Here is a 26,835-nt window from a genome sequence, read left to right on the forward strand (position 1 = left end):
GGACAGATCTTCAAGCAAACAGCGCGAGTTTTGTATATAATTATAAACGAAACTTGCCAACTTGGCACGCATTGCTTCACTCCTTGTTAAATGTCAGGACGTTAATAAGTTAACTGATGTTACAGTTACTTTCACATAATGAGAAAGAAGTTAATTTGTACTGTTCACCACACAACCAAATGCTATATTAAAACTCGGCAATGATAAAAGGCCCTATTGATTAGTCTACTACTGCGGTGATTGATTCCCTGCCCTGTCGGATTTGGAAAGCAAATATATGGACATGCATGGACACAGGACATATTTTCTTTCTTTTTTTTCTTGTGGGATTTGGACTTAAGGCTATATTTCATCCGATCCAACTACGTTGTATGTTTCCTCAGCTGCAGGTAAGAGTTGGCTATTCTGTGTGGCGTCCGCATGTGATCAATATACTTATAAATTAATACCACGACGCAAATGGAGGCAGATAGGTGCTTGCAGCAAATGCATTTAGGCCTACGTGAAACTTTAATTGGCTGAGTCTCTGTCAACATGCTGATCAGCGAGTTACAGTGGTAATAATCATCATCATCAACAGCCTTTCTTGTCTGTCTGTCCGTCATGTTTGTGAACAAGCGCGAGTGAAGGTGAGCTGGCTTAAAACTATGATATGACTGGCCGACTTTCAAACACGCTGATGCCATTCATTCAAATAGGCTAATGTGGTCTTCTATTTTTTATATAGGGCTAATCCCCCCCCCCCCCCCCCCCCCCCACACACACACACACACGCACGCACCGACAGTCAGACTGACTCAAAGGAGCTCCATAACGAAACAATTTAAATAGGCCTATACTGCAGACATTACTACACTAAACAACGTTGGATTCGTACAGTGCAGAATGCAGATAAGTGTATGTTCTTATTATAATTGTGAGTTTGTTTTTTAACATGCAGCGCGAGTCCGCGAGACCGAGAGCCGATCTACAAGCTCACAGCGCGTTGCACTGCGAGTAGAAAGCTGTCAAGTGAGCAGCGCAATCGCGCATGCTAGAAATATCCTAATAAATAAATAAAAAATGTGTCGGGCTTGCAGGGGCAGTTTCTGTATGGCACTCTAGGCTAACCTGCCTCTAGAATGCATGCATTTAGGCATACAAGTGATACTTGGCTTTTATATAGGCTATAATTTTTTTATGTGCGACCAATGTTGGGGACACATGCCTACATATTTTATCTGAGATTTGGGGACTTTTAATTGATTCAGCATGAAGACTAAAGCCTTCTTAATAAATCTACGCAAGCCGTACACGACCATGAGAGGTGGCGCAGCTTTCAGCGGAATTTCCGACCAACCCACGTCACCGTCAAGTTCACGTTCAAGTTCATGAATTCCCACGTAATGTGGGAATCCACGTAAATGCCTGTCCGCTCACGCTCCGCTCACGTAACGTCACTTTATGAGCGTAAACGCCGTTGTGAATGAGGACCTGACTTTAATAGATGTCTGTATAGAGAAAAAATGCCGACCTTTGTGCTCTTCTGCCCACTCAATCTGCCACTGGTACTCGAGCTTGTCTTTGCATATACTGTAGCACTCACGTTTGCCGTGTGGGATATTCAGGTCCACATTTTCCCTCACCAGGGACTCCTTAGCCAAACTGTCAGCCCTTTCGTTGCCTTCTACTCCTGAGTGGCTAGGCACCCATGCGAAGCATACCTGGCACCCTGAGCTCTCCACTTTGAGCAACCAGCCCAGACACTCCAGTACCAGGTCTGGGCGGGCACTGGAGTCTCCGTCCCTTAGGGCCAGCAGGGCAGCCGCAGAGTCAGAGCAAATTATGCTATTTGTTGGCCTAGCATGTTCAACCCACTCTAGCGCACACTGGATTGCTCTCAGCTCAGCAGTGAACACTGACAGGTTGTCTGAGATACGGATGCTCTGCTGGAGTTGGCCCCCGGGCACATAAACCCCTAGTCCTGTTTTCCCTGAAATAGGGTCCTTAGAGCCGTCTGTATATATCTGTTGGTACTGATCAAAACCCCCTAGAAACCCGTCCACCTGTTCACACGACATGTTCTTGCTATTCTCGAGGAGAGTCAGGTCAACCTCTGGATCAGGGAGCTGCCAGAACGGGACCGAGGACCAAACGTGCCCGACCACCCCATTTTGCCCCAGCCCAATGTTCGCTGCTTTTTGTTTAATAGAGTGGAAGAAGTTAGACTTCATTTCGTTTCCAGAGAACTCCCATGACTCCTCCAGCATGCACTTTACTGCAGAGCTGTATGTCATGCCATTTAATTTTGTCCAGTAGTGGAGCCCCAGTTTATCCCTCCGGATCCTTAGAGGCAGCTCCCCCATCTCAACCAGCAGAGCTGGAATAGGGGTTGTTCTAAAGGCTCCGCAGCACACTCTCAGGGCCTTAGCCTGGGCCCGGTCTAGCTTAGAGAGCGTGGTCTTGCAGCTGCCCCAAATATAACACACCCGTAGTCAAGATTAGACCTTATCATGGCTTGGTAAATCATAAATAGTGTGTCCCTCTCAGCGCCCCAGCCACTCCCAGCTAGGCTACGGAGTATGTTTATCACCTTCTCGCATTTACTCGTGACTTTGCCTATATGATGGTTCCATGTGAGCCTTTCATCCATCCAAAGCCCTAGGAATTTAAATTCCTTGACTCTTTCTAGGGGGCACCCGTACATAGAGATGTTAAGCTCTGGGATTTTCCTCTTGTACCCAAAGATCATATAGTTGCTTTTGGAGGTGGATATTCTGAATCCCCACTTGCTAGCCCACGTAGCTATCTGGTCTACTGCCTCTTGGATCTGTCCAAAGAGAAAATTAACATTCCTCCCTCTCTTCCATACTGCCCCGTCGTCCGCAAATAACGACTTTCCAAAGCCTGACGGGATTTGTTGGAAAATATCATTAATCATCACATTGAACAGGACTGGTGAAATAACTGAGCCTTGAGGCGTACCATTTTCGATGCCTACTGCCATAGAGTTCTCCTCCAACTCTGACTTGAATGGACCTATTGTTCAGAAAGTCCTTTATCCAGTATAGCATCCGACCTCTAATACCTGCTCCGTGGAGCTTAATGAGCACCCCCTCTTTCCACATTGAGTCATATGCTTTTTCTATGTCTATGAAAACGCTGATTACACTCTCCTTGTTAATAATAGCTTTCCTAATGTCTTGGTCTAGCACTGCAATAGTCCATCGTGTTTCTTCCAATACGGAACCCATTCTGGTAATTCACAAAGTGGTTGTTTGTTTCCAGAAAATACACTAGTCTGTTAGTGACTACTCTCTCCATGACTTTACACAGGACAGCTGTTAAGGCTATAGGCCGATATGAGGATGGAGCAGACGGGTCCTTCCCTGGTTTCAAAATTGGGACGATAACAGCATGCTTCCACTTGTCAGGCAGTTTCCCTTCCTCCCATATGGTGTTAAACATGAACAATATTTCCTCCAAGGCCACATCGTCTAGGTGTTTGAGCATTTCATAGCTTATCCTATCCTGGCCAGGGGAGGTGTTTGATCCAGCCTGCACAGCTCTCTTCAGCTCCTTTAGAGAAAAAGGCTCATTGTAGGAGCCGCTTCCCTCACCCGTGTCTTTTAACCTCCACTCTTCCTCCCTTAGGACTTCCTCTCTATCTCTAATACCCTCTTCCCCAAGGCCCTTAGAGTTGTGGACCTCCTGGAACCCTTTCACACACAGGTTTGCCTTTTCTATACTACTTACAGCCTCAATGTCTCAGTTTTTTAGGACTGGCATTACCGCCCTAACCACTTTCCCTGACATTCGGTGTATTCTGTTCCACACCTGTTTTGATGGTGTTTCTGGGCCCAGGGTCCCACAAAATGCCCTCCAACAGTTATTTTTGGCTTCCTTGATTGTTCTTCTTGCCATTGCCCTACATTTCTTAAAATCTATAGCATTCTCCTGAGAAACACTCCTGCGTAACACTCTAAATGCCTGGTTTCTCTTTTTAACTGCCTGGTCAGTCACTGTTCCACCATGGAACAATAACACGCTCTTTGGGGGCCCCTTTACAGGGGATTGACTCTAGAGCTGCGCTCAAAATTACTTCAGTTAAAGAGTCATTATACTCGTTAATTGACCCATTGCTGTTGACATCTGCTAGGGTGCTTTCTATTATACCCTCGTACACTTCCCAATTAGCCCGGGCAAAATCAAACCTTGGGACTGTGCCCCCAGTCTCCATAGTTAAGGACCTCCCAAACTTGCATACGATAGGAAAGTGATCACTCCCCATTGCATCTTCTTCTAAGACCTTCCATTCTCCCACTCTTGCTAGCACAGGAGAGACTAGAGTTAGGTCCAGACAGGACACTTTAAGCGAGTTAACGTCGTACCGGGTAGGACTTCCGCTGTTCATTATTACCAAACTGCAGTTATCTAAGAGGTCCTCAACCACAGTGCCGTTTGCATCCTTTCCCTGGCTTCCCCACAAGGGGTTATGAGCGTTGAAATCACCCACCCATAGGACCGGGGTTCTGGCTCCATTCACTATAGTTAAGTGAATTAAAGAAACAGTAAAGTGAATTAAACAGACACGCAAGTTTTTCTGAAGTGCATTTTATTGCAGCTCCAAGCACAATGCTTCAATGTGTCCGTTACGTGTTTGTTGTTCTTTAAGTGTGCGTAGGGTTGTGTGTAACACGTTAGATCTTGTTGAAAGCAGCAACATCCATGGATTGAACAAAGTCCTCAAACGCTGTGATCTGTTCCTCCAAAATATCTGTTCCCACCTGAGAATAAAATAAATAGAATTATATTAAATATTATGAAATAATCATCCAATGAAACAATGGATGCGATTAGGAACTAACCAATGAAAACAAACTAGCCAATGAAAACAATAGATGTTGAATAAACCAGTGAAAATAGATGTAAAAGAACCAATCAGAATGCTCCTCACCTTGTCATCCTCCACCACACAGCCGATCTGCAGCTTCCTGATGCCGTAACCGACGGGAACCAGCTTAGCTACAGGAAGACAAACATTAATGGAACGTTATTACAACGCAACTAGAGATGCATAATCAGCCATAGGGATGCACACGCAGATCCGACACACCAAAGGTCCGACATTCGGAAACAACGGTCGGACATGAGGTCGAACATGCACTGCTCCCGTGCTTGCGTTTATGGTTAGTTTAGGGTTTGAGGTAGGTTGTCGTTCTAATGACAGTTGGACCAATAGTATGTCGGAATTAAAGCCTGTAAATGCCATATCGGTATCGAATTGGTCTCAAAATAATACTGATTATTTTCACCGATATTGATGACGGGTGGCGATTTTGGGCTGGGCCTAAATGTATGCTAATTAGTCAGGATCTGTGGGGAAAATCTACTCCCATCCACTTGCATTAAGTTGCTCAAAAGCGCATGAGGCGATTTCACTCCTTCTGGGTAGGAACAGAGTGCATTCTGGGATGGATTGGGCCAAATCGTGAACACGCTGTGCCGTTGACTATCATTGCACGCTCTGGATTAAGAGCACTGCAATACCAAATTCGGCCACTATGTCCATTTCGCCTCAGGGTTTCCTCCGGGTACCGCCTCTATTAATATATATACTCTAAGAGCCCAACAGTAAGGCCTCAAAGTGAACTTTACTCAGGTCTAGTTTGTCGCCGTCCGACCTTCCTACTTTCTAGCCTGTGTTACTAAAGAAAAATGGACTACAATGGCCTAAAGTCATGGTGATTTCATCATAGTTTCATCATATATAGTATACAATTTAAACTTACATTGTCCCCACAGCAGACCTTCCATTACAATACTGCGGACACACTCCTCCAGTTTCTCCATGTCTGTCTCATCGTCCCACGGCTTCACGTCCAACAAGATGGACGACTTGGCGATGAGGGCTGGTTCTGATGGAGACAGACAGACACACAGACAGACAAGCAGTCAGTACTCAGTAACCATAGAAAGTATTTTGACAAATCAGATTAGACACAGGTGACATATCAGGTTAAGAGTTTGTCCATCACATGATCAGCCGAAAGATGGTGATTGTATCATCATTAATGTCACCAACCAATCAGAGGGCTGCTTTAGCAGGAAAAGAGTTCTCAATTTCTGCCCGACCCGTATAGCCGGTGGATCTACAAGCTCAGACACTTGCGTGATCCAAAGCCTTGTGGACTTCGGTTACTTAAATGAGCCCGATTAGTACTTTGTACACCGAACATCTAATAGCAGATCTGCAAGCCCAGAATGCGACACGGATGCCATGCGTTGTGGGCTTGTATTGTAGTAGATCAGCCAGAGAGACAGACAAGAGTTGCAACTAGGCTTGTGGTGTTACATTTTTAACAATTTCACTTCATTTTGTGCAACTTTGATTGTTTAGTATTAACAATTTTAATTAAACAAGTTCAAGTTGAATTAAACCAACTATAAGTCATTCTCTGCCGTCATTTGAGCCACTGGTAACATCTACTGATCACATTAGTGTTGTCCTGTATCAGACCAATGACTGGTCCAGAATTATGCCAATTAAATGTTTTGGGTTGAGAACTCTAAGCAGAAGGTGAAAGGTCAAGACTAGAGCTGGGACTCAATTAAAAAAATTAATCTAATTAATCAGAGGCTTTGTAGTTAATTAATCTCGATTAATCGCATTTTAATCGCATACCATTATTCAACCCGCGAACAGTGAGAAACCTTTTTTTTCAAATGTTTTTTGGTATCCCAGTGAATAGTGACTACGGGATTCCACTCATTTTCAACATTTTACTGTCATTAATATACCTTAGAGTTGTTGTGTGGATATAATAAGAAAGTCCCCCCCATTCTGTGTTGCCTAGAACTGGAGGTCTGAAAAAAATCAGTAACATTATGAAGTACATCTCAGTGACATCACAAAAATGTACTTCATAATGTTACTGTTTTTTTCAGACCTCCAGTTCTATAGGCAACACATAATGGGGGGGTGCACACAACTCCATAGAAAAATGTTGAAAATGAGTGGTATTCCCCTTTAAGCAATACAACTTTTTTATCCCAACAGATAAACAAGAGCAGCAGTGTGTATATGAATACTCAAATGTGCTTTACATGGCGGGGCATGAGAACAAATAAAAACAACTTTATTATGGGGGAAACATTTCACATGAGGTTGGGGCTGACCCACGCTTGCTACTTCAGTATGTTTCGCATCGAGGACAGCTTGACAGCGGTGAAATCACCGCGCGTCTCCGGTGGTCTGTGAGACATGTTAAACTGAAGCAGCTAGCAAGCCTAGCATATAAGCTAACGTTGGTCATAAATGGATCATTTCCCTCTGACATTGCACACAGCCATGCCGCTATCCACGCGTACATCCGATAGCTTTTACATCTAAATGTCCCATCCATGGAGCAAAAGCGATATAAGCGGCTTCTTCATTCGATTCATTTGGGTTTGGGCTTTTTGACGGAGCTGTAGCCTGTAGTGTAGAGTAAACAACTGCAGCTGCTCGCGTGCCGCAGCCTATTCAGTACTACTAGAAACGCACCCAGTGAGAAACGTTCCGCGGTGGAAAAAAAAGGTGCGATTAAATGCGTTAATTTTTTTAACGCGTTAATTTTTCTGTAGTTAATTAATCTCAATTAACGCGTTAAAGTCCCGGCCCTAGTCAAGACACAAGGTGAAAGGTCATGAGAGAAGGTGAAATATCAAGACGTACTTTTAGCCTTCTTGGCGTTGTAGGCAGCGATACGTTCCTCATTCTGCCTCGCTGTTTCTGCACTCTCCTGAGAAAGAAAGACATTATGAATGAATGAAAGAGAGAAACTAACTTGCATGTAATTTTCCATGATATTCTTTCTTTAAATATATAATAATTTCCTGTCAAAGTAAATATTGTCTTGTTGTGAACGTGCGTGTGTGTGCGTTCACCTCTTCATCCTCGGAGCCGAACAGATCAAAGTCTTCCTCGTCGTCCTTGGAGGCGGCGGCAGGGGCGGCGCATGTGCTGTCAGGCACACCCGCTGGACCGTATTCACCCAATGGCCTCTTGACTCCTGGTAGACTGAAGCAAACCAGCAAGTCATTAGTATTCATAAAAGTCGTTTTATGCTTGGTTGCGTGCTACAAAAACAGGTAGGACGTGCCCGACAGGTCTAGTACACATTTAACATACGTTATAACCAGTCAGGACCACTGCTGGGCTCAGTCATTTAGAGCTACAAAGCCTGCTCCAAACTGACAACGGTTTCTAGTAGTCTGACACAATGAATAGCTGGTCTTCTCTCTCTCTGAATAGGACAGCACATCACATTCATACCCAGCCTTATTCACTCATTCATAGCTGGTCTCTCTCTGGTATAGGAAAGCACATCACATTCATACCTGGCCTCATTCATTCATAATCATACCTGGTCTTCTCCTTCTGGTAGGACAGCATATGGTTGTACCATCTCAGAGCATGGACGAGGTCAGAAGGTGGAGGAGACGAAACGGCGTCAAATACTGCGATGTCAGACTGGGAGGGAACGTAGCTACACAGACACAGATGATGATTATTATTATGATTAAGATGGAACATAGCTACACACATTTTATTGTTATTTGTCTTAGCACTGGACAACCAACACACATTTAAAAAGTAAAAAAGATGTATGCAATGCTACTAACTTTACATAACTGACACGTCACAAACATATACCCACCGACCGTGCGTGTGCACGTTTCTAGTTTCTACCCACCGTGCGTGTGCACGTTTCTATACTTTGGATACAAATACTTCAGGTTTAGTCCTATCTATACTAAATGATAATTATGATTATACTTCCGTCTCTCCTTAAAGACTAGCCCCAGTATGTTCCCTCAGCACTACGCTCATTCTGTAGCATCTCGGAGCTACAGAATGAGCGTAGGGAGAGGGCACATATGGGGCTCTAATGTTAGTTAGCATAAAAGGCTGTTACACACAACTGAGTGACCTGAATAAGCATGTGACTCCACCAGGAGGGTCTTTGTGGCGATTGGCGATTCGGCGAAGCATGAGAAACTAAAAAAGAAAACATCACCATAACTACAGTTGTGGAGTCATTTAGTTTTAATTATACTAGAGTTGTAGCTTCAGTAAAGATTCAAGATGTCAGGAAACATGTCAAGTCTAGTAGCCTTGACCGCAACAGTCACAGAATTCATTGGGTCGCCAACTCGGGTGTAACAGCCTGCGTGTCAAACTCAAACAAACCCTTCAATGTAGCTTCTTTCCTGAAGGAAGTCATTCAGGAGCTTCAGGCCGGTGGGAGTCTTCAAGTCTCCGAAACCCATGATGTTATTATGATGAACTAATGGTTAATTTAACGTTTAATTACAGTTGAAGACGCAGACAGACAGACTGCACTGGAGGAGAAAGGGGAGAAGTTCACCACGAGGAACGCTTTATACACTGCGTCACATCGCCCAGAGGGACGCCCGTCTTCTGATTGGTTATTGGTTGTCTGGACAACCAATAGACCGGGTCTGTAGGTCCCTATGACAACGGACTAGCCAATCACTGCACGACCATGGCCATTCCTCCGAGAGATGGGATCTAAAGGCAAGACACACCCAGACGAGCGTGTTGTCGCCCCCTGCTGCTCAAGATAGATATTGCAATTCATTCGAATTTATTTTCAGAATAATTATTTTTATTATGTATAATTTATTCATAAATAAACATATTATATGTCATTCTTTAATGTTATTACATGTAAATGATTAGCTAAATTGAGCATGTGGTTTGCATAGAGTATTGTCTTCATTTAGCATTACGTCCATCCATCTATTAGGTGAATTTCTACTCCTCGCCAGTAGGGGGCGGACGGAAGCCAACATTGTGACTCGGTAGATGACGTCACAGCGGTCGTGGCGGGAGGACATGAGGTAGTTATTTTTTCCCCAACTAGTTCTCCTGCCAGGCTCATTTAAATCGATATGATCAAAATTAATTTAACAGCTAAAAACGGGTTACAATGCCACTGTTTGAACATGTAAATCTGCTATTTCTACTATTCACATTTTCTTTAGAAAGTTATTAAATTATTACGTTACTTTGTTATCTTCCTTTTAGTTTATGAAGCCTAAAATATAAATAAATATTATTCATAGTTCCAACAACCGAAACACAATTAAATTCACAATAAGCAATTAATCTTCAAGTAATAATGCATAATGGTTACAAAGCCCTTGTTATTATTAAATAAATAATTGTTACAATTGTTATTAATTCAACTCAAAGTAAAGATGCCTGATGTTTAAATAAAGGTAAAAATGTTCCCTATGTCGACATAGACGCTTCCCACAATGCTCTCTGTTTTTCCACCAAAATAAACACAGGTATGTGTAATGTCCGAGATATTTACATTTTAGCTTCTTCTAGTCACTTAATTTCTCATGGAAACATGATCAAATATGGACACATGATTCATGGTCATAGCAACGTTAATTTATGAGTAGTTTGTTTGTGTGTGTGTGTGTGTGTGTGTGTGTGTGTGTGTGTGTGTGTGTGTGTGTGTGTGTGCGTGTGTGTGTGTGTGTGTGTGTGTGTGTGTGAGTGTGAGAGAGAGAGAGATTTGTTTTGAATTGATATATTTGTTTTGAATTGATTTGACACAACATGGAAACGTTATTGACTTGGTTACAACAACAGACTTTTAAGTGTTAATGTTCTGCTTGTGTGTGTGTGTGTGTGTCCTATATAAAGTAAAGCCATTGTTTGAACTACATTTTAACCATGTTAGACTCATTGTAAACACACATCTCTGCTTCTGGTGACTGATATTGTAAATGGTAGGTGCATTTATATAGCACCTTGTCCTTTATCCAAAGCGTTTACCTAGATTGTGCATTACATTCACCCACACACACACACACACTCAGCCTGGGCACACTTGAACTTCCATGCACGGCCAAAGGAAGCTGTCTTTTGCGTCATTTCCGGGTTTTTAGACAGCTGGTGGATGGAAATGAAGCTCCACCCACACGGCAGAATGCCGCTGGGGCAAGCTTTTCCGGGAATCTGGCCGACGCGGCAACCTGCCGCGTGGGTGGAGCTTCATTTCCATCCACCAGCTGTCTAAAAACCCGGAAATGACGCAATAGGCAGCGGTGGCCGAACGGATTGCGGAGCGGTCTTGATACCGGAAGGTCGCCAGTTCGAATCAGCGGTCCGACACGTTAAAATTACCACCGCTGAAGTGCCCTTGAACAAGGCATTGAACCACTACGATGAAATGTGTTCTATGAGCAGGGCCTGCCTGGAAACAAGTTCTTGAGCTTAGCCCAGATACCCTGGGTAAATATAGTAATCATTTCATTTCATTTCATTTCTTCTGTCTGCACATGGAATCTTAGGTGTGCCCAGACCCACTGGGAGCAATTGCATTTAGGGGTTCAGTGTCTTGCTCAAGGACACTTGACACTAGCTCTGTCTGGAGGAGCCCGGGATCGAACTGGGAACCTCCATTTCGGCTAGAGGTGCCCCGATCAGGTTTTTTGGGACCAATCACCGATGTTTTTCTCACGATCGGCCGATAGCCTATAGATCTTCTTGTGCATAAGGGGAACATTTTAATATTTCCAAAATTATGTTTAAGAAAAAAAATCAAAAAATGTCAAAACTGTTCCTGTGTGTGTATGTATGTAATTATTTATTAGAAGACCATAAGCAGAGATGTGTGTTTCCAATGAATCTATCATCATGGTTAATAAATGGATGCATCAATCAATGTAAAAACTATCTGGGGTGAAAAACAGAAGCCTGAATAGACTTTAAAAGAAATAATGAAATATCTCTTTAGGGCACGGTCACAATGCACTTTTATTTTACCTATATGATAAATAACTATCTTTTGGTTTCATTCATTTATGTAGTATTTTCCTTTGTTTTCTCTTTTTTTCAGATGTACAACTCAGCATGCCTGGTTCTGACCGCTGCACCCCCCCTGGGAATGGTACGATCATCTCTGTGTGTGTGTGTGTGTGTGTAAACTATCATTGATTTAAAATGTGATTTTATTGTTTGTTCATATTTTTCAGGGGCGGGGCATCCTGATGCACACAGGAAGCCAGAGAGTACAGACAGGTTAGATCTACAAGCTCTCACTCACAGCTTTATCAGATCTACAAGCTCACAGTGCGAACGATGTGTTCCTATAGAATGCACTCATAAACTGTGTGTGTGTGTGTGTGTGTGTGTGTGTGTGTGTGTGTGTGTGTGTGTGTGTGTGTGTGTGTGTGTGTGTGTGTGTGTGTGTGTGTGTGTGTGTGTGTGTTGTTTAGGGGCCAGGGCTCCGAAGAACAAGCAGGTCCAGACAGACAGACCAACAGACAAGGATACTGTTCTTATTGTAGAGTTCTGTATACTGGACTTGAACAGGTACACATATGCACGCACGCACACACACTCTCTCTCATACTGGGGTTTATGCGTTTCAGTTTAATACTCAGGATGCGCTCATTTTGCTCCCCAAAACTCCCAGGAGAGTGGTTGGTTTAGTTTTGGTCATATTTATTCGCACAATAAAAACAGTACAAAAGTTATTAAAAGAGAAAAATAAGTGCAGGTGAGAAAGGAACCCCATTATACATGGTTATACATCTAACATTGTTCTCATCTAAAATAATAAACATAATGGTAAGTTAGACAAAATCACATAACAACATAAGGTATGACAAACAACAAATACACTTGTGTGCAGTTGCATGTGGGTGCGTGAATAATACTAATAATATCATTACAGCATATCTCCAGCTCCAGACATCGTCAGTCGGTTCGTGTATCATCCAGAGGTTCCAGCACCACCTCCTCTGTCAGCAGAACCTCCAGAAGCTCCAGTCTGATGGACCGCTTCCTTCAAGATGTGCTGTTACATCATCCATACAGCTACACTGATACCAGGTACATCATCCATACAGCTACACCGATACCAGGTACATAGTGTACTGTTACATCATCCATACAGCTACACCGATACCAGGTACATAGTGTACTGTTACATCATCCATACAGCTACACCGATACCAGGTACATAGTGTACTGTTACATCATCCATACAGCTACACTGATACCAGGTACATCATCCATACAGCTACACCGATACCAGGTACATAGTGTACTGTTACATCATCCATACAGCTACACTGATACCAGGTACATCATCCATACAGCTACACCGATACCAGGTACATCATCCATACAGCTACACTGATACCAGGTACTACATAGTGATGTACTGTTACATCACTATGAGAGAAGGGGGGAGACATGACGCAAAGGTCGTCATGAACTGGACTGGAACACGCGACACGCTGTCAGGCCAAAGCCTATATGTGTCAGTCAGACCTGGCTGCCATATGATGTAACGCCCAAAAGCCAAGCTAAAAAAAAAATATATATATATATATATATATATATAGAGAGAGAGAGAGAGAGAGAGAGAGAGAGAGATAGATTTTGTTTTAGGGGTGCTAGCCCCTCCTATATTCAGCTATTAGTGTAGATTCTCGTCTTACACAAACCCATTCCCATTGACAATGAATTTATTAATTCAATAGGTTCCATGAGGTGACTAATTGGTAGAAAAAAAATGTCATTTCAGGGGTTCTTTATAAACTATGACTTTACAAAGAAGACTCAGTTTTGCTGAGACCAGGTCTTTTCATAATGTGTGTACGTGTGTGTGTGTGTAGGTCGTCTCATGCCGATTTGCCATCCGTTTCGTGTCCTCCGGTTCCGAGGGCGGACCTAGCAGAGCTCTGTGTGACTGACAGCAGTGACAGCCAATCGGTGTGCACCAGAGACGACCTGTCCAGCTCCCCCTCCGAACAACAACAACAACCTCACGTCGTCATGACAACAGAGCTCGGCAACCAGGAGGCGGGCCAAGAGAAGCTCTCTCAGCCAATCACCAGGCAGCAGGAAGTGAAACGGACACAACCTATTACACACCCGCACACACATGTAAAAGCACATGCACATTCCTTGCACGCACACACACACGCGTTGCAGTCACCCTCGTGCACGACGCCCTCCTCCGTGCACAAGAAAGCTCACAGGAAGACGGACCGTCGGAGAGAGACTCGCACTTCCCGTTGTTCCGTCACACCCCCCCACATACCCCCTGACCACACCTCATTAGACCACACCCCCAAGGAGACTCCCTCAGGTCACAAGCCATTAGACCACACCCCCAAGGAGACTCCCTCAGGTCACAAGCCATTAGACCACACCCCCAAGGAGACTCCCTCAGGTCATATGCCCTTAGACCTCACCCCCTTAGACCACCCCCCCAAGAAGGCCCCCTTAGACCACTCGCCCCCCCACAGATCCCCTGACCACGCCCCCAGAGGACCCGCCCCTCAGATGTGGACCAATTGGCAGAAGGAGAGGAGAGAGACTCACCGAGAGCAGATGTTCCCAACCGATGACATCACTGACCCCGTGGACCGAACTATAGAAGAGGTCTGTCTTAATTAAAAGGGATATTTCACTTAAATACAAAAAAAGGGACATTTTATCGTCTACTCAGACTTATGTGAACACCCCAGACATGTTTTTAAGTTGCTTCGTCCCCTTCCTAAGTTCCTACACTTGTTCTTTCCCTGATGCTTTTCATCCAAAAGAATTATTACAAATAGAAAAAAAGTAATTTAAAAAGTAAAAACACCTCACATAATTTAGAAGGGCAGTATGAGTCACCAGAAAAAAGGACGGGTGTTTGATGAATCTAACATGGTTAAATTGTGGTTTTGTGGGTTTGTATAGAAGAGGGCGGGGCAGCTAAAATTAATATCAAATATCTAAATACTGAATCGAGCAACTTAAAAACTGTCGGGGTGTTCACATAAGCCTGAGTAGATGATGAAATGACCAAAGGTTTTTTGGAAGTGAAATATTCCTTTAATTGAATTAAAGAGCATCTTGTTAAGTTTGAGTTGAATTAAAGAACAGCTCATGAAGGTTTTTTATCTTTGACTACAGGTGATCCAGCAATGTTATCATGGAGACAGTACCAGTGGTGACCAGCAGGGGGAGGCAGAGAGCTTCCACTTCAGTCTGCCAGAGTCTCTGTGCTCTGCTGCACTCACCGATGACTGGGACCTGCATGTACAGGTAGTACTATGTGTGCGTGTGTGTGCGCGCACGTTTACTATTGTCTCCACCAGACCAAAGGTCTGTCCGTCTGTGAACAGCTAGTCTCACGTAGCCAGACAACTATTCCACAATCTCCGAATGCTATAGAGTCTGGAACTACACCTCCCGAAACCCGAGTAACGAAGCTGCCATTTCCGTTCACGAAAATTTCCATTTCTGCTAAGCCGGAAGCTATATATGCTTAGATGATTTCTATTTATATTAGAATACATTTGCGCGACTGTAAAGGCTAAACGGAAGTGGGGAGGAGGCTCCACTTCCGCTTTATATTTTACTCACGATAGAACTTCCGTTGCTCCAGACTGTATGATGGAAGCATTTGGAAATTGCGAGAGGCAACAGTCTGGTAACGCGAGACTGCACACACGCTTCATGGATGTACAGCAGAACCTCATCTTTTGACATTACTCGAAACATCACGCTAATCGTTATAGAGGTCTCTGTGTCCCATTTGTCATAATCCATCCTGATTGGCTAAGATTGGCTTGCAAAGTTTGCAGGAGTAACGAAATGTCTCCAATCATGAACCCAGCGAAACTTTGCACGCACATTGCCACTAGGCCAATGAAGAAATGCCACCCTATTTTTCAATTCAGCCTCATGGTGGCGCTATAGCAGACAGTTTTTTTAGAGGTTTTCAGAGTATACAAATGCTTAACGTTCTTTTCTCCAGGAGGCTTTGGAACGAGTTGGAACTGACCGACTCCACCCACACAGCCCTGCCCTCCATACACTCCCCCAGGCCACACCCACTCAGCCTGTGGGCACGCCCCTCCCCCAGGCCACATTCACTCAGGACCTGTGGGTTCTGACGGAGGCCCAGGTTCACCTGGACGACCAGGTGTACGCCCACCAGCTAGATTCCGCCCTCCATGCTGCGCCCGGGGACCTAGCCAGGAGGAGGAGTCAGGAGGGGGAGGAGGGGTACAGGGTCATCCTGCCCATCGAGCAGGTGTGTACTCCATTACTTTCATTCATTACTTAAGGTATTTTATTTTTCGTGTTTTTTTACGCTAGATAGCGCTTTTACTGTCTTCCTTGCCAGGAACAAGGAAACCACGTGATCGCCAAATATCCACTCCGATCCACTCCCATATTAGAGCTTTTTTTCCCCCACATGCCTTTTGCTGCTTTCCTGGACAGCTCTGCTTCCTGGTCCGCCATTAAGTTTTTTAATGGAGAATAGATTTTTTTTTTTTTCACTGTACTATATTTATTTTATAAACGGACCGTGGCACTGGGTGAATTAAATCAGTGATTCCCAAAGTGGTGTCCTTGAGTGAGTTCCAGGGTGTCCCCACCTAAATGATAGTTTGGAACCAAATGGATCCTTATGGGTCTGTAACTCAGAGTGTACAAATGGTTCCATTTGTACACTCGAGTTAAATTAACAGTGATTTTACAATATAAATTGGGGGTCCCAGAGATAGAAATGCCATTAAATGGGGGTCCGTAGACTAATGCATGTCAAACTGGGGGGGGGGGTCCTTGAAATTAAACGGGTTGAGAATCACTGCTAGAGCCGTAAAGATCTTCTCTTATGGGGGTCCCTGGCATATCTTTTCAAATGGGGGTCCGTGGGCTAATTAGTCAATTTGGGGGTCCTTGACATGAAAGAGGTTGAAAACCACTGAATTAAATGATTGTATGGTCTATTTACCAGGTACTTCCAGCTCCGGCCTTCATCCCTCCATCCTTCATGGGGAAGACGTGGGCTCAGATCGAGCAGGAGGACGAGGAGAAGGTGGAGAGCATGGTGAGAGAATTCAGACACGGGAAATTCATCTGCTACTTCGATACGGAGTCACTGATCAGGTAATCCATACATCAATTAATCATTAATGTTAATTAATACCTTGTTTAGAAGGTCGATAGCATGAGTCACTGATCAGGTAATCAATACATTAATGAATCAATACATTGATTAATTTGTTAATGAACTCATTGACTGCCAAGAACGAATTAGATTCGTATTTTCCCCCAATGGCGTTCTCGGACAAGTTTTTATTTAATTAAGTTAGATGAATATACTGTTCAGTACCACATGAATAGCTCTCTGTTGCTAGGCGATCGATAAACAGGGAATGAACCGGAAGTGAAAAGGTCTGCCTCGGTCCGCTTCAATGTAATTAGAAATCCATTTATCTCTGACTCTTTTCCCGGATTTTTGATCAAAACAATTCTGATGTCATCATCTCCAGGTATGGAAGGAGGAGGAGCCAGAACAGGACGGGGCAGAGTCTGGCTGACGGAGAGGAACACGAGGACGATGCCAATCATCTTCCTCTAGCCAATCGAGATGAGGATGACCCACAATGCACCTTGAGGAGGCGGAGACGTCGCCGTCTGTTCCGATTGGCCTCCAGGTGTCAGGTGACTAAAGACCCCTGCACACTGCAACATATTTGGCCCCATTATGCTGTCGACCTTTCTTACCACATGTCGACAAGTCCCAGATCTCTGCGAGCTTGCTGATGCCTCCCAGACCATTTCTAGATATCTGGCAGGTTTGATATTTGGCACTGTCGCCGACAAATCACAGTATGAACTGGTTTGTGATAAAGCAGTTCCATGCTACAGCCAGAGGCGATGATTGACAGGCAAAATCCCTCAATAGTGACACCCGCAGGCAAATGGGTATTTTTTTCATTGCACCCGGAGAAGCCTCAGAACACAGAAAAAAACCCTGACCTGATGAAGATCAAATAGATCGAAACGTTGTCAGAATTTTCAATAAAGAACGTCTTTCTTATACCCATGGTGTGTGGGCTCCATCTAATACCTACAGAAAAAAACCCTACCATGGCTTTGGAGTGGATGTTTCTGTGTAGGACCATGATAAAGACTTTAAATGTTTGAAAAACAGCATGTCATACATGCGTGTAAAATTCTTCTCTTTATAAAGCGTTGAGTGTCTTTGTCTCCCCCAGGTGGTCAAAGTGAGTCACGGCACTCAGACCGCACCATTGGTTGTGCCAGCTGTCCGTCAACAGCCGCTGGACCAGCAGACAACCAATCAGGACACTCCCCACCCCCAGCAGGCGGAGCAAGAAGAGAGAACCCCGGACAGGCTCAGCAACGTCACCCCCCTGCAAGCTCAAACTTCATTGCTCAACGTCATCACTCCCCTGCAAGCTCAAACCTCATTGGTCTACATCCTCTGCTCCCCAGACACTGGAGCACAGCTAGGGCTTCATGGTAATTAGTTAATAGCAGTTTAGTTAAACAAACTCACAACATCGTTTTGCTGCTAGAAAATGAAGGTCCGGCCCAAACTGGGCTGGCCCGAGGCCTGGCATGTAGATCTGTTCCAGATGACATTTAGATTTAGATGTAAAAATAGACAAATCACCCTGGATATTTTACTCATATGGATATGAAGCATCGACTAAGGTGGAAATGTACAATATAATATACCCAAAGAGTAACAAACGCTAGAAACGAGTCAAACAACCCAAAGACTACATTTACCACAAATGGACCCGTTCTCAGAGTTACATTAACATTTTGATTTTACAATATAAATTGGGGGTCCCAGAGATAGAAATGCCATTAAATGGGGGTCCATAGACTAATGCATGTCAAACTGGGGGTCCTTGAAATTTAACGGGTTGAGAATCACTGCTAGAGTAGAGCCGTAAAAATGGGGATCACGTCAAATGGGGGGTCTGCAGGCTAATTAGTATCAATTTGGGGGTCCTTGACATGAAAAAGGTTTGGGAACCTCTGCTCTATAAAACTAAAACCTTGTAATTTTATTTAGGCTCCTCCCACCACAAGCGCTGCAGGAAGCGCAGGCGTCCATTGGACGGCCGGCAGGGAACCAGGCTGAAGTACAAGCCCCTCCCACTGCAGTTCTACGACCCGCTGAGACACTGCGTCGTCAGCTCCCTTCCCGAGGGGTGGAGCCCCCTTCCTAAGGGGCGGGGCATCGTTCCCGAGAAGCGGGGCGTCCTTCGTAAGGGGCGACACGTACGCCAGCTGTTCAGGAGCCTGAGCACTGAGCTGAACGCCGAGAGGCAGGAAGGGGTGTCGGTGTCTGTGGGCAGGAAGAGGAAGGGAGGGGCCTCGGGCTCAACCGGGGTCAAGGGTCGAAAGACATCTTCCGGCACGCCGTCCAAGGGGGGCGACCACTTCCTGCCGAGCATGCTCAGTGCGGACGCGACAAAGACCTCGTCCAATCAGGGAACAACGGGTGGTGCCAAGGAAAAGAGAGGGAGGGGAGGAAGGAGGACTAGCCAATCGGAGCGAGGCTCAGGGAGGGGAGGAAGAAGGACCAGCCAATCGGAGCGAGGCTCAGGGAGGGGAGTAAGAAGGACCAGCCAATCAGAGCAAGGCTCAGGGAGGGGAGGAAGACGGACCAGCCAGTCAGAGCGAGTCTCAGGCAGAGGCCGGAGGAAGAGACCCAGGGAGTCTTCTCTCTCACCACAGCCCAGGAAGTGGAGCTCCCCTCGGCTCTCGGAGAGCAGGAAAGCTGCCTGCTCCACAGGCCCACTGATAGACTCCTCCCCCTCGCGGTGTCTGAGGTCGGGAAGAACCAGGAACTGACCCTGTTGACCTGTCCGTTTGTCGGAAGCTGCCAAAACAAAAGTCTCACCTACTGTAAGGTCAAAATGAAGTTGGGCGTCATCAGTCATGTTGATTGAATTGTGATTTATCACCACATTGAAAAGGTGGATTGAATTAGATTCAGATTAAAGGAGCACTCCACTGTAACGCTTCAGTATCGTTACACCCCTAATGACAATGATGCTGTAATCTTTCTTTATCATGTATGTTTGTTGAGTTTATTTCATACAGTATGAATTTTGTTACATAATCCAACACGCTTTAATTACTGTCATATATGTTGTTTGTTATTTGAATGCACTTTAAAACAAAAAAAGTCTAAAATAGACCCTGGATTAAAGATCAATTTATGAATAAAATTCAAACATTATTACATAACATTGACTCAGTTATTCAGGTATGTTTGGTAATGTATGAAGAATACTTCAATAGCAGATCTACAAGCCCACAACACCACCTGAATATAGGCCTACTTCATCAATAGATACACACAGAGATAGAAAGGAACGCCCATAAACGTCACCTCTGGTTTTAGGCTGGGAGAAGAAAAATGTCTTCCCCATAGTTCTCTTACAATACCGGTAGTTATCTCTTTTTTTGAGTGGTGTAAACCACTCCTACAACTGGCTTTGTTATTGAGTGGTGTAAACCACTCCTACAACTGGCTTTGTTAGTGCAGAAAAAATGAGCATGGTTGCTATGTTCACCCTGTTCATCCGGGTGTGATTTCATTGGCTTTGTTAGTCTGTGCAGAAAAAATGAGCATGGTTGCTATGTTCACCCTGTTCACCCGGGTGTGATTTCATTACGTCAGACATGATTTCATTACGTCAGACAGGCTATATTACACCACTCAGTTCACACGGGTGTGATTTTTATTTTTTAAATCACTTTCAGAGCGATTTGTTGGACGATAGAAATCTGTCAGGAAATCTGGAACACAATCGTTCACTCACTCGCCCCTCTGAAAGTTGAATTATTAAGATATACGAGACGATTTTGCCATGGTTCACATACCGCTCGTCTGTCATAACTTCAACCTGTTTTACGAACTTTTCCCATTTACAACATAAATGTTCAGATTTCAAATATAAAGTGCTCATCCCAGGGCCACGGATGTTGTAATTCTCCTCGGGTTATTAGGCTTATTAGCGCCCGTATCTTCAGCATTGTTCAATATCAAGCATTTTAAACAGATCGGTGGCCATTTTCTCAGAGTTAAAATGAATATCGGAATGCAGTACGCCAAAAAAGCTCATCATTCATGTTCACATGTTAACTTTACATTACTTAAAACCAGTTTTCAAATATTGTTTTAACATTTGACAAAATGGACAATTTTAAATTGAGGTGCAGATGTCCAAGGTGCCCACAATTAAAGGACCACTTCACCACTTTTCAACCTATTTTCATATAATAGGTCCTCACTAATAATCATGAAAAAATGGCGCAATTTCTTTCTACTCGGTCTGTGTCTCATAGGAGGGCTGTGGGCAGTTCAGAAACCGTCTTCCAGTGACATCAGCGATGGGGAATCCATGCTAATAGAAACTGCAGGCTTTCTAGTCCTGAAAAGTTGCAATGCAAAAATGGAAGCCATCGTTCTCATGATAATGAAAATCTAAACATTTTTGTAAAAAAAAATCTTGTTTAAAAAAAAATCTGCCTAATGTCACTGGAAGACGGTTTCTAAACTGCCCACAGCCCTCTATGAGACAGACTGAGTAGAAAACATTTGTGCCATTTTATCATGATTATTAGTGAGGACCTATTATATGAAGATAGGGTGAAAAGTGGTGAAGTGGTCCTTTAAGTATCGAATTCACTCAAATGAGCTCCATAAACTTAACAAAGTCATTACTGGCTTTTGGTGTTTGATATGGCAAGTTTAATTGATCGTAGCTGTAGACAATCATAATCGTGGCTCGTACGATTTGCCACACGTTACCGCAGTGAAATTTGTTCTCCACATTTGACCCATCTCTTGGAGCTGAGAGGCATTGGGTCCCGTTTTTATAGTCTTTGGTATAACCCGGCCGGGGATCGACCCCCGACCTCCCAGTTTCAGGGCGGACACCAACTACAAGGCCACTGTACCAGGCGACTCAGATAGCTGTAAATATCTTGGGACTCAACCGGCTGTCTAGTCCTTATTAAGTTTTCTGAAAAACCCATTTTTCTAGGTCAGTGGTTCTCAAACATATTCATGTCAAGGACCCCAAATATATATTTGACATTGGCCACCGACCCCCCCCATCTGAAAATATGTTCTAGGGACCCTCCCAGTAGCAAAGAGGAGTTAAAAACTCGCCGTGTAACAATATATATTCAAAGATTTCAGGCACTTTTTCACGATTAAAAAAAAAATAGCAGACTATGAGCTTGTAGATCTGCTAATATTCAACAGCTAAAGTATAACATAATGCTTAAAACACCAAAAGGGGTTCCCGCCCAGAATGGTATGCACAACAACAAATTCCGATGCGGTTTAATTTACAAAGCCTTAATTGTCCACAGGCAACAGACTCATGGCTATTCTGTTTAATCAGATTTGAAAATAGTGCTATTTGCATTGAAGTCCCCCAATTGACTCCGTCCCCACCTATAATGCACTGATGACACTATGCCGTGTCTATTTATGCTTCAACACCAGATCTACAAGCTCACAACTTGTTGAGGTCAGAGGTGAACTGTCTGTTGTCAAGCAGAAAAACTTGTTGCTGTCCCACAGAAAGCACCTAACTCCATTTCAGTTTCTCAATTGCTATTGAACACTGTTAGTGTTTACGTCCATGTGTTGGTTATAAACCAATAAAGTATTAAAGTGTTCGGACAAAACCTCCCAACTCCATTGGACCCTCAAACTGTCTGCTAAAGCAGGAGCTCCACAACTTATCCCCCTCTCATGCAAGTAAACATTTGTAATAACATTGCCATATTAGAACAGAAGAATGGTCTCGCACAGTATGTAGCTAGAATATTTATTAACATCTCCTAAAAATATATTATCATTTATAATTATTTACTGAAGAAAACAAAATACAATATAAAAACAATCATCAAGGGCAACAAGAGAAACACAAATTGCATGACAACAGAATGATTATTAGGAAATTAAATACTGGAATTCCATAAAAAATTAATTAGGATAAATAATTGTGCTTCAAAACACTGACTATGGAAACACGGACCAAGGAGTCTAACACACGCGCGAGTCAGAGGGCTCGTTGAAACGCCATGGCACAATGAAAGTGAAGGCCGGCGAGCGCCGGCTTTCACTTTCACTTGTATGGACATACAAGGTTTCTGTCCTCGACAGGGACGACTTACAGCAGGTTGGTGTCAACATCGTGCCTACAAAGCGAGGTACAGTATGGACTTGCAAAAAAGGAAAACATTCAAAACACAGGGTTTGGCACGTGGCATCAACACCAGGGGTCTTCAACAATTTTCAGGCCAAGGAGCCCTTAGCTGAGAGAGCGATGCAGCAGGGATCCACTACATATTGTATAAAATTGTGTTTCAATTTATTTTGACAGCATTTCAGATGCTGTCAAACAAGTCTATGAAGCAGTCTATTAAATCACTATCATCAGTGTTGTGTTGGTGTATTTCCAGACATTTAACCACTTAAAAACATCAATAACTTAGTAACTTGATCTTCCAGTATGTACTTGGTCTGCTTTTCCATCTACACCAAACCTCTTTGCCGAAAATAGCCGATCTACAACAAGCTCACATTGCCTCGCTCTGATAGGCTATTTTTGGCTAAAGTTCTCCTCAGAATACACTGACACCACGCTAGACAGGAACGCCCAAAAACGTCACATCCGGTTTTAGCCTGGGGTAAGAATTTTCTATGGCTGCCAATGCAACTTGGTCCAATCCTTAATCACATACGGACAAACATCTATGCCGATGCTATCTAACTTGCGGCGGTAGCGTGCCTAGTCCACGGGCAACAGATCTTTCAACGTATGGCATTGCAAATACGTTTGATAATCGCTACTCTGCTCCCGGGGGTGGACGGAGTCACCGTTTGAGGCACTGATTACGTGCCATGGTGTCAGTGTATAGGGATGTCCCATCACACAAAAGACCCCTGTAGTAATTCTAAGGAGCCCCTGTTGAAGACCCCTGACTTAAAAACCTATCAAATGATCGTAGGATGCAAAAAAAAAAATCAATAAACAAAATCAGTGTATTAACATGGTTTGGCCTGTAGGAGGGGCTGTTTGTTGCACATTTAATGGAACATCTACGGTATGCAGTTTCTTCTCAGTAGTATTTCAACAGTGATGAATATCAACTAGTTGTAACTTTTACACTACATTTGGTCAAGCTTAAATTATATTTCCTATAAATCAGTGGTTCCCAAACTTTTTTCTTCAAGACCCCCAAAAATAAGTCTCCCCGGGACCCAAACTAGATAAAAAAGCAGATCTAGCCCACAGCGAGCTTGTAGATCTGCCATTTCCACTCACTTACGTTTTATTTTGTGTAATTTCTTTAGAACAATGTATGCATTCCTTTCCCTGAAATTTTATATAAATTTCAAGAAAAAAAAAATTGAAAGGAAAAGGAATTGAAAAAGTATATAATCAACAGACTGACAAATACTTGTGGGCCGGCTGTGGACACACACACTGCCTCGGCTGGTGCCTAGCAGCTGACTTAGAACTGGTGCAGAGTTGCGGACCAGGGGAATCCGACTGTCACAGGGCAGCCTGTGCCCTATACACACGCATAGGGTGCTTCTACACAGTCACAAAGATGCTTCTTGCCGCGAGCGGCAGGAGTCTCTTCCTGGTTTTTAGACAGCTGGTGGATGGAAATGAAGCTCCACAAAAGCTGGCCACGAAACCGGAAACGCTTTTCCCCCGCGTCGAGTATAGTATAAATAAAGTATAATGTGTAAGATTACTCATAGGCCAAGATTACTAGTTAGCCAGGTTCTGAATTAACTGATTACCACTTACTGATTAGGGGATGGTTTGCCCCACCTGAGACGCATCATCATCAGGCGCAGGAAGGCAACAAACTGGGATGTCTGGCCTGCAGTTAGTTTGGACGATGCTGATGAACATGAAGAGGGGTGTTTGTATTACGTTTGGCCAAATAGTTATTTAATTTTTGTTCTATTATTACTACCATTTATTAATTATTACTATTTATTAATTTCTTGGGAAGAGTGAGTGTCCGTGGGAGATGAGACACCAGTGCCCGCACGGTCTTCATTATTTATCATCATTATTATTATGTCCACACCAGTGCCTGCACGTCCTTCATTATTTATTATCAATCATTATTTATTATTATGTCTGTTTTGTTCTGTAAACGACTTTGAGTACCTTGAAAGCGCTATATAAAATGTATGCATTATTATTCACCGTTTCACTCAGCAGCAAAATCAAAGCCACTGCTGCATAGGCCTTATAGGGCCATTTGGGGGGATATTTGGACATCTGGAGAGCTATGCAGGACTCTTAATAACACACTACTGAACAACTTCTGGCCTCACCCTCTCACCAGGCATGTGTTGAGCCATCAAGCTGACCAGTTGACACACCGAGTCTGTTGTCTGTCATTCAACTCTAGACATACAGTATGTCACCTTTTAAGGATTGTCCTGACGGGGGACATTGCATTTTTCACTCCCATAAGGAGTCCTGTGTGTCCCGTCCTGTGTGCCGTGACATTTTTCAGCATCCTGTTTTACTGCCATGCAGCCACCGTGTCTGCGAAGCCCGTTTGCAGCCATGCTGGACAGCTAAGCCAACAAAGCAATGTCCTGTTTGCAACACTAGATCCTCACAGGATTAAACCTCCTGTCAACTTGGCATTGAAGAACCTGTGTGAGACCTTCCAGGAGGAGAAAAGTCACAGATCACCTCTGTGACAGTGTGACTCCACCCTGTCACTGTCCGTTTGCCTGTTTACATGCCTTTCAGTTGCACGCACTGTTTAGGTAGGGTATGGACAAACTACAAGCAAGCAGCAAATCACACACAGCTCTCACCATATTTCTGCAATATTGGTCCTGTCACTTTAAATTGGGACAGCTCAGCTGAACACTAATCGGGCCAAACCAACTCCTGTCTAGGGATAGGGAGGATTACTTGTCGCCGAGGGCCATCAAAAAGCTACAAGCTCAACTGAAATATAACTGTTTTGTGACCGTTTTGAGCTACTGTAACATGTTGTGGATCAAGTTGACCCCCAGCTCCACAAAAGTTGGCCACAAAACCGGAAACGCTTTGCCCCCGCGTCGAGTATAGTATAAATAATATAAATATATAGTGTAAGAGGAGCCAGGGGGTATATAGCTCTGAGAAATTGCAGTGTCTGTCTCTGAGGAGGTGATGTTTTGCTTATTATTTTTATTACCATGGTTGAAATGCATTTGGATCGAGCTCTGTTGATTTATTATGATATATATATTATGTTATATATAGATATATAATGTTTGATTTGCTTTACATTAAAAAGTCCCGATGTATTAATAGGCTACTTATATTATATAATAATGGTTTATTTAAAATGATTGATTTGATTTACATTATGTATATAATATGAAGTACTTTATTTTGAATACTTTTATTTTCTACTTTCAGGTATTATGGTCTCCTTTGTGTCACATAATCTGCACTTGGGGAAAATAAACGTTGTTAAACTCTGCCCGACTGTGTTGCCTCGCCAACCTGTTCATATTACCCTCGTCTGAAACAGGGGTGTGACAACCACTCTGCATGGTGAGACACTCTTGTCTGAAGGACGAACAGTTGGGTTTTAACTTGTGTCCAGCATGCTTTTCTGAATCCCGACACACCAGGTAAGCCATCGATGAAGCTGCACAGTGTCTCAGATGAACTCCTGAAGTCAGTGAAGCTCTTTAAAGACAAAATGGAGGAACTGGAGGAGAATGATAGATGGCATGCAACTATGATAGAGCGGCAGATTAAGAAAGGGTTTAAGAAGCTTCGTCAGTTTCTTGCAGATAAAGAAAGAGTTTAAGAAGTTTCGTCAGTTTCTTGCATTAGGAAGAGGAGCCCAGCATCTTTGCGGTAGCGGTACTACCACTTCTTCACCATACAGATTACTTAATT

The 26,835-nt window shown here is 43.7% G+C and overlaps 2 protein-coding genes across 2 annotated transcripts; one reads left to right on the forward strand and one right to left on the reverse strand.

Annotated features, from left to right (window-relative positions):
- Positions 1-4,577: 4,577 nt before the first annotated feature.
- LOC306917373 (elongation factor 1-beta-like) lies at positions 4,578-9,394 on the reverse strand. Its single transcript, XM_079495581.1, has 7 exons — positions 9,215-9,394; positions 8,388-8,510; positions 7,909-8,041; positions 7,697-7,763; positions 5,772-5,897; positions 4,937-5,004; positions 4,578-4,766 (listed from the first exon to the last, which is right to left on the reverse strand). The coding sequence occupies exons 1-7, from the start codon at positions 9,292-9,294 to the stop codon at positions 4,680-4,682; spliced, it is 684 nt and encodes a 227-aa protein (XP_079351707.1). The 5' UTR covers positions 9,295-9,394; the 3' UTR covers positions 4,578-4,679.
- An 893-nt stretch (positions 9,395-10,287) lies between these two features.
- zdbf2 (zinc finger, DBF-type containing 2) lies at positions 10,288-20,099 on the forward strand. The gene is made up of 12 exons (XM_079495193.1): positions 10,288-10,341; positions 11,907-11,957; positions 12,043-12,088; positions 12,286-12,382; positions 12,747-12,904; positions 13,696-14,467; positions 14,987-15,118; positions 15,834-16,112; positions 16,824-16,975; positions 17,362-17,533; positions 18,091-18,358; positions 18,924-20,099. Exons 2-12 carry the CDS (start codon positions 11,921-11,923, stop codon positions 19,706-19,708), a joined length of 2,898 nt encoding a protein of 965 aa, XP_079351319.1. The 5' UTR covers positions 10,288-10,341; positions 11,907-11,920; the 3' UTR covers positions 19,709-20,099.
- Positions 20,100-26,835: the final 6,736 nt, after the last annotated feature.

This window comes from Electrona antarctica (genome assembly GCF_951216825.1).
Source record: "Electrona antarctica genome assembly, chromosome: 24".
NCBI lineage: Eukaryota > Metazoa > Chordata > Actinopteri > Myctophiformes > Myctophidae > Electrona > Electrona antarctica.